Consider the following 9,020-nt stretch of genomic DNA (forward strand, 5'->3'; position numbering starts at 1 on the left):
GAATAAAATTAAAAAATAAATGAAAAAAAAATTGTAAAATAAAATAAAGTTTAGGAATATTTTGAGGTGAAATGATGTGGAAATGAAAGTTTTGGATGGTAATAAAAACTAACATCAATTTAATTTTGATGTAAAAATTTAATGGAAAAAGTTTTGAATGAGGTTAAAATAAATATTATTTTTTTTTTTCAAATTCAATTTCTTTATAAATGAAAGTTTTGGATTGAAAATAAAGTTGAACATTGAGAAAATTTGAAATTGGATGAAGTAGCATATTGAAAAAAAGCTTCATCTTTCGTTGGAAATGACATTGGCATAAGAAACTATACAATTTTACGTATAATCAAGAGCATAAAATTGAAAAATTGGAATTGAGCTAACACGTCAAGTCCTTAAGCTTATTTGAGCATCTAATTTTGTATTGGATGTCGTCATTCTAAACTTTAAAACGTGCTACAAAAGTTTAAATTTGTCTATTAAATTTAACATTTTATCAAATTTCACAAATCAATTTGACAGAATTGATATTTCATTAACTTTGAGAGACTAAATTTATGATTGATTAGAAGTACAAGAACTAACATTGAACAAATTTCAAAACATAGGAACTAAAATGTTAACCAAAATTTAATTTTATATCAATGAGTCATTAATTTTAAGAAATGTTCAATATATCAAAGATATGTTAAACGCAAATTGAAAGTTTATAGATTTATATGATATTTTTAAAATTAAAGGTAACTATTAAACACATTAAAATCTCATAAACCTATTAAGATACTGTTTAATTTAAAGCATGTTCAAGGATCAAAGTCACAAACATGAAAGTTCATAAACTAAAAATGTAATTTAATAGAAAACGTATTACCATTTTAAAGGTATCGATTTGAGCCTAACTTAATAGAAAAAAAAGTTTCTATTAAGTACCATATCAAAGGTCGATATTTCATTCTCAACCTTTGTCCAGAGAAAATTCTCTACACTTCTAGTTTCTTTGTCTCTTCCCACTGCATTATTTATCTTGTCAACTTTTTTTTTTTTTTTTTTTTAATGTTCCAATAGAAAGAACACAACTATATAAATGGGCTAGAATATTGTCTTATTTATGAAACTCCAGTGATTTTAGCTTTTCTTCTACCTCCATTGTTAGGATATACATGAGTTTCTTACTTCATGATAAGATGCTCCCATGTTGGATTTTTTTTGTATTGATTGTAAAGTTTATGGTTGTGGCTAGTCCTATTACTTAAAGTTGGCTAGTCTCTAGATTTCTTCTATCCTACATTCTTGTTTTATAGTTAAAAAGATTCTGTTCTTCTTTCTAAGATTTGAGACTTAAAAGACAAGCATTTAGAGAAAACTTAAGATGGTATAGACCTAACAAAATATCTCTTATCTGAACGTCTAATCAATCTTACCATAGATATTGGCAAATAATGACATTATAATTGTATTACGATGTCCGAAGGTCAATCTTATGGCAAATATCAATTTAGACGACATATGAGAAGTTGAGTTTAGGATGAATTTTAGGATAGGGATATAAACAATATCATTTTGGTCCCTATACTTTTAATCATGTACTTTCAAATTAATAAAATTTGTCTATGTACTTTCAATAAGTCTCAAGATTAGCCCTTATTGCTAGTTTAAAGTTAATTTTATCAAATTTGGTAATTTTTTTTAGTTAATAATAAACTAACAATATGGACTAATTTTAAAATATCTTGAAAATACAAAAATTAAATTTGGACATTTAAAAATACATAGATAAAATAGTACAAATCTCAAAATATTAGGATTAAAATGATATTTTAACAAAAGAGTCTCAAGTGTTGGTCAAACTCTAGTTTATTAACTTCAATCTCAGGTTTGAAGAACTCCAAGTACGATTATGCTAACATGCTAATACCAATTTTTATCACCTATTTTCATAATTTTACACGCTAAATATTGTAATATCTTTATTTATTTCTTTGTTGTTGGCGAACTATATTTTTGGTCTCTGAAATTTGAAATTGATGTTTATTTGATCTCTACAGTTATAACAAGGGACACTTTAGTCCTAAAGTTTAGAAATTAATAGTTCTAAATGGTTTATGAACTCCTTTAACTGTTACTCGACTCATGAAAATATGATTTGATAATTCAAAAAAACACTTAGCTCTGAGCTAAGATCTATACTGCAACCACATAGCAACTTTCTTGACAGTTTAATATTTGTAGCATCAAATGATACTCAAAAAGTTTATGTACATGTCTCATTTTCTGATTAAGAGAATTGAATTTAGATGTGTGTAGCTTCTATAGGTTCACATTGACATGCTCTAATCTGCATTTCATAAAAGTTATATAAAGTAACTGCAGGAAGCACCAAAAAGAAACCTACTTTAGTGAACCATGAAGGCTATCTTGATCTTGCATAATTTTCACTCAGATGTCAATTGAAGAATCGAGACGACGATGACGGGCTCTTAACTAGAGGAACCAGAGACTGCACGACGTCGGTCATCAAAGGCCGGTAGTCGGCTTCGGGCTGCACACACATGGCTGCAATGGCTGCTACCTGAGAATCATATACTTATAGGGTCATTAAAAAAATGGTAAGATTAGCACATTCATAATCCTAATTAACGCTTAACAAACCTGAATTAAATCCTTTTTTGAGTACTTCCCTTGAATAGCTGGGTCAATCATTTTCTCTACTTTTTCTCTGCTAGTCAGCCTTGGGAGAGCCTACAAGTCATGTAATAGATCAGACTTCTTATATATGATGATTATATGGTTCAGTATAGCTCTGTTAAATATTATTTTATCGTAGTTTTTTGCAGCCTTATAGGTTGTTGAAATGTAACAGAATTAACTAACCCACGAGACAAGAACATGCTCGCCCTGCGGTCGCTTGATATCAACCGGCACTCGACCGGTCAATAGCTCTAGCAGCACAACACCATAGCTGTACACATCTGACTTTGTTGTAAGTTTTCCAGTTGAAGCATACCTGCACATTCCCAACAGAGAATTGTAAACTTAAATATGGAACTAATGCTATGAACATGCTTGAAGTAACTGCATTACCCCAGAAATTTTCTCATAAATTATAAAGGTTTATACTTCTTCTAGTAACATTAATAAAAAGATCGACTCGGTACTACCGCAATCTATACTCCTTTAAAATATTGAGCTATATGTAATCGGATAGACGTGTATTCACATTCTTCATAAGTCAATCTTAAATAACTCAACCTCACCAACTTCAACAATATTCACTATTGACATGTACATATTTATCAAGAAACTCCATCTTCTCATCTTTCTTCCTCCCTACCTCTAATGTTTCCTAACTTCAGATTAAACAACTTTGCACCCCAAACATAGACTTCCTAACTCCAAACTTCATAATTCAATTCAACGTCCCATACCGTCACCTAATAAACTATTAACGCAATAGGCGTCGTGGGATTCATGTGGAGGCATTTTGAAGACTTGGATTGATTTTTTTTGGTAGAAGGAATTCAAAAGATTGACAGTAATGAAAAACTAGAGGCTTGTTTGAAGACTCACTCTGGTGCTAGATATCCTGTGGTTCCCAGGACTTGTGTAGATATCTGACCATTGATCTTGTCAGAGCCCATCTTGGCCGAACCGAAATCCGAAACCTTGGCTCGGAAATCCTGATCCAGTAGAACATTGGTGCACTTGAAGTTTCTATGAATAACAGATGGAACTGCATGCTCATGGAGGAACTCAAGAGCCTTGGCACAATCAAGGGCTATCCTCAATCTAGTATTCCAATCCAATGGCCGAGATTCACTGTTGGGATTATGTAGATGATGATGAAGAGTACCATTATGCATAAATTCAAATATCAGAAGCCTATGGTGTTGGTCAGCACAGTAGCCAAGCAACTCCACCAAACAAGGAGAGTGCAAGCGGCTTAGGAGATCCACCTGCTATCAATAGGAGGGAGTCTCCTTAATTAAACTTTCAATTTCATCGATTTAAACTCTAATCTCGAAATCAATAACGACAACTTTCAAAATCATGTCAAGAAAATGGCTACACTCAAACATAGTCAGAAACCAACCAAATAAAAGTATAAGAACTAATACCTAAAAAGGTAGTCTCATCCACGTATCACCTATTCAAAGTTATTTTACCAGAAATGAAATCAACAAATAAAGAAAGCATAAACAGAAAAAACAATATAAAGATTTATGTGATTCACTAATAGTGTGTTAACTAGGGAGAAAGAGAGGGAAATACAAGAAAATACAGATATTAAAACACCAATAGAATTAGAGGTTTTGTATATGACACCCCTCTAAACTTTAGGACCAAAATCATAAATTACATATTAACTAGATCTCGTTTTTGGTCATTCAGAATGTCAGATAATATATTTAAACCATTCCGATAAAATCCATAGTTCAAATCGACAAATCTGAAAGTTTTACGTCAAAAACTAACACGTCCACCAAGTTAATCCTTTTGTCTCATTACAAACAAATTAATAATATAGCTAGAAGAAAGATGTAGCTGGTAACACCAACTCCAAGAACTTGAAAGCTGGCATTGTTAATGGAAAGTCAAAAGACTCAAAATAAGTGTAGTTTAGAGAGAGAAAGAGAGAGAGAGAGTTATTGACCTCCATTCTGAAAGAACGTTCCCTCTGTTTGCCATCTCTATGGAGCATTTTAATGGCAACCACAGCTCCATCTGCAAGAACTCCTCTATACACAAACCCTAATCTTCCATTTCCAATGACATTTGCTTCATTAAAATTATCAGTAGCCAATTCCAGTTCCTTATAAGTGAAAACTTGAACTCCCCTGATTCTGTACTGAGGAATTCTCCCAGAATTTCCCCCATATAAGCACCCACCCCCCTTCACTTCTGCAAAACTCCAGACCCAATTTCACCAATCAAAATTTCTTTCAATTTTTGCTTTGAAAACAAAGAATACAAGAAAATGGGTTACCTGGGCTTGAATCAAAATTGATGGTTGTGTGGGGGATGATGAATGTGGTGGATTGTGCAGCGGCGGAGGCGGCAGCGGTGGCGGTGGCGGTGTTTCGAGCGGATTTGAGGCGGAGAAGCATGAAGATGAGGAGGAAAATGGCAAGGAGAATGGTGATAGAAATGATTGAGGCAATGATAATGAGGAAGGAATTTGAGCTGAGAATGGCATTGTGGTTGTGGTAATGTTGGTGGAATTTGGAATAGTTGTGGTTATGGATGTGGTTTCTTGGTGGTGGTGGTGCCATTGAATTGTTGTGAACTTCCATGAGGTGAGAGCTACAAAAGGAAGAAGATGGAGTTTCACAAAGATAAATGGTTTGTTTAAAATGGAGGTTGGAGTTTCCCTTTCTAGGAGGTCATTCTTTGTCTCTATCTCTCTTCCTCTGCTTCCCTTATGAATTATTCAAGGAGGCTTATAGTCCACAATGTGGGTGATAATTATTTACAATGTTGGGAGATATGAAAAATATAGATGCTCGATAGTGAATAACGCATCCACTGTCATCTCAAAAGTTAATGGTTCAATCTATCGAGAATGTTCTGAAGAAAAAGTTTATGTTTATTGATTTTTTAGAAGGAACTAGGTTTTTTAAATTTATGTTAAAAACATTTTTTGTCTCTAAACTTTTGTGAAAGTAACAATGTAGTTCCTGAACTATAATTATTAACGATTTAGTCCATGTAGTTTCAAATTTATAACATTTTAGTTCTTAAATTTTAATAAGTGATAAATATAATTTGTAACGTTTAAGTCTCTATTGTGAAAAGATTATCAAGATTTAATAAAATTTCTTATATATATAGATGGATAAATTGATCGAAAATCAATTTCCTTATGAATTATAAAGATTAAGTAGTTACATAATAAAAGTTGACGGTTCATTTTGATGAAATTTTTCATGATAGAGACTAAATTGTTATTCTCAAAATATAGGGACTAAATTGTTATTTATTAAAGTTCAATGATTAAATTATTATAAATTTAAAAATATAAGGATTAAATCATTACCAATTAAATTCATAAATTAAATTGTTACTTCTATAAAAGGTTAGGGACCAAAAACAATTTTTAACCTTGAATTTATAAGAAGCAATCATTTGCCATCAACTTCGTCACACACTGATTTTATAAATTTTTCTTTTTCCCCCTTTTTCTAATTTTTATAGAGTAAGTATTTAAAGTGATTAAAATAATACAACTAATCGCTTTACACTATTAGATGTATGAGATAAAAATTACAAAAATAGTTCGAATTCATATCTAATAGTTAGTTAGGGTATATAAAATTTCAAATTTATATCCCATCATTATTAAGAGAACGTCACATTATGATGAGATTATTAAATAATTTTGCTTTCTCTCCATCCCTCTAATTATTTTTTTCTTCTAAAATCTTTCTCCTAATTCTCTTTGTATGTATGAGTTAGTGTCTCGTGAGGAGCAAATGGGTTTAAAGAAGAAGGATTGGTCCAGTGGTTTTGTATTTAGTGAAGGAATTGTCCTTGTCTTTTGTATCACAACAATTTTGGAAGCTTTGTTTATCAAACCCTATGCCTTTTCGTTTCATCCTCTCCTTCTTTTGAAAAATTATCTTTTTAAGTCTTCAAGTTTTAGAGAATATTTAAAATTTTAAAATATAACTTTTTAGTCTGCAAAATTTTAAGCGTAAATTTTTAATTTATACTTTTGAACTTTCTCTAAACTTTAGGGGTTGTATCAATTTAAATTCCAAACTAATAATTGTATCAGTGTGAACCCTAAACTTCTGGAGTTTATCAATTTAAATCCTGAATTTTGAAGGTTGTATCAATTTAAACCCCAAACTAACAGTTGTATCAATTTAAATCTTGAACTTTCATAGGTATATCAATTTAAACTTTAAATTTTCATAATTGTATCAATTTACACTTTTCTTCACATTTAGTTTGAAAAATATCAACAAATCATTTAATTTTTTTCAATCAAACTTATGTAAGTTTAGAGGTTTAATTGATAAAATTACAAGGCTTACACTATGTTTATCCATATGAAACATAATGAAAGTTTTAAATTGATACATTTATGAAAATTCAAGGTTTAAATTGATACAACCCATAAAATTCAGGGTTTAAATTGATGCAATTATTAGTCTGAGTATAATTAATATAACCACAAAGTTTAGGGTTTACATTGATACAATTATTAGTTTAGGGTTTAAATTGATACAATCTCAAAAGTTTAGGAGTATAAATTGATATTTACCCAAATTTTAAGAATATTTGCAATTGTTCACTAAATTTCAAAATTTACTATTATTAGTCCTGAATTTTTAATATTACTTTTAAAATGTCCTAAAATAATTTATTATAATCATTTAAATTAAAAAGATAAACATTTCTCTCTAACATTATTTTTTAAACTTGTTTCTTAATTCAAAATTTCATATAATTATTTAAAATAATAAAAACTAAAAAATTACAACATCACCTTTTAAGCTTGTTCTAAAAAAGCTAAGAACTAAAAAGGTAAACTTTGTAAACTCATAAACAAATGCACTTATTTATAAAAGCTAGGGGATTCAAAAATTGAATTTTGAAAACTTAAAACTAAATATAAATAAATCTATTCTTGTTGAGGATTAAAAAGTAATTTTTTTTAAAATTATATTTGAATAATTATTTTAAATAGTAAAACTGCTGAAAATATGTTTCAAGTATAGTAAAATGTCACCGTCTATTAGTAATAAACCACAATTGATTACCATAGACATCTATAATTGACAGTCACATTTTGCTATATTTGTAATTAAGTTAGTTTATTTTTCTTTATTGTGGTCTATCGCGATCTAGGACCGATAAAGGATGACATTTTTCTATATTTATAAATAAATTGATAAATTTACCTTAAAAGGGCCCTAAATATTTGGGTACTATTGTTATATTACTTTATAAATTCTTATAAGAGTGTAAAATTATGCATTGGTCCACTTGACTTTTGTGTGTGATGGAGATAGGGACTTGTGATTGGGTAAGTGATATATGCAACTGTGCCAGCTACATTTCCACATTCCCATCCCCAATATATGTGATAAATATAAATAATTTAATAGTTTTATGATAATGTTTTTTAATCTTTAATTACTTTTTAACAAATATTCAGTTTTTTTTTTTCAGATTTCTTTGGTGGATGTATATCAAGTTTTACCTCAAAATTTTAATTTTGTCAGTTTAAATTTCAGACAAGACAATTTTTAACACATACTTTTATTCACATGCTAATTTTAACCCAAAATAATAATAATGTCTTGTAATTCATTTAATGTAATGTTTATTCAAGTTTAAAGTAATAACCCAATTTTGAAAACTAGTTAATGAAATTGAAAAAAAAAATTGATAAATTTCATATTCTTCATCTCTAACTTTTTGGTCTTGCCTTAATTTTTATCTTTTGATCTAAACTTTTTTTTCCTTTTTTCTTTTTCACTTAATAGACATAATAGTCAAAGTACAAATATACATTTATTTAGTTAATCTGAGTATTAGTTAAGATATATATTTTCAACTAAAGACGTGTTTACCAATCCGTAATGAAAAGTGATGTAATCATAACAAGATTCTATTGATGGATCAATCGCAATAAGTCTCAATTACAAATTTTGATTTTGATTTAATTTTTAATCTTTGATTTAACATATAAATTTTTTCTTTTCTCTTTTTTTTTGCTAATAGACATAATACTCAAAATATAAATATAAAATTAAAATTATTTAGTTAAACTGAGCCTAACTCAAGTAGTTGAGGTATATGTTTTCAACTAAGAGGGCAAAAATTATTTTCCATCCAACATGTTGTTTGAACAAAAATAAATAAAGACAGTTTCAAAAAAATATTTGGGACAAAATGATATATTAACATTTAACAATTTTTTTAGATGTTAATTATTACATTGATTTTTCTTCTTAGGAGAAAAGATTGAAACACATATTTTTTTAGTCTTTTAACATATTTATATGTCAATT

General features: G+C 29.1%; 1 protein-coding gene across 2 annotated transcripts; it reads right to left on the reverse strand.

Annotated features, from left to right (window-relative positions):
• Positions 1-2,179: 2,179 nt before the first annotated feature.
• Positions 2,180-5,433, reverse strand: LOC120070816 (probable serine/threonine-protein kinase PBL7). Of its 2 annotated transcripts, none has more exons than XM_039022700.1 (6): positions 4,982-5,433; positions 4,649-4,896; positions 3,565-3,953; positions 2,869-3,001; positions 2,647-2,736; positions 2,180-2,566 (listed from the first exon to the last, which is right to left on the reverse strand). In XM_039022700.1, the coding sequence occupies exons 1-6, from the start codon at positions 5,286-5,288 to the stop codon at positions 2,441-2,443; spliced, it is 1,293 nt and encodes a 430-aa protein (XP_038878628.1). In that variant the 5' UTR covers positions 5,289-5,433; the 3' UTR covers positions 2,180-2,440. The 2 variants fall into 2 exon arrangements, with proteins under 2 accessions (XP_038878628.1, XP_038878629.1); XM_039022701.1 differs by having other exon boundaries at positions 3,565-3,950; positions 4,982-5,431.
• Between the last annotated feature and the right edge of the window lie 3,587 nt (positions 5,434-9,020).

The sequence above is a fragment of the Benincasa hispida genome, chromosome 2 (assembly GCF_009727055.1).
Source record: "Benincasa hispida cultivar B227 chromosome 2, ASM972705v1, whole genome shotgun sequence".
In the NCBI taxonomy this organism is placed as follows: domain Eukaryota; kingdom Viridiplantae; phylum Streptophyta; class Magnoliopsida; order Cucurbitales; family Cucurbitaceae; genus Benincasa; species Benincasa hispida.

Excerpts from the sequence above, each read along its gene's own strand:
- LOC120070816 (XM_039022700.1), bottom strand. The coding sequence starts at position 5,288 with ATGGAAGTTCACAACAATTCAATGGCACCACCACCACCAAGAAACCAC. Across the intron at positions 3,954-4,648 it reads AACGTTCTTTCAGAATGGAG|CAGGTGGATCTCCTAAGCCG; the intron begins GTCAATAACTCT and ends TCCTATTGATAG. Across the intron at positions 3,002-3,564 it reads ACAGGATATCTAGCACCAGA|GTATGCTTCAACTGGAAAAC; the intron begins GTGAGTCTTCAA and ends GGGAATGTGCAG.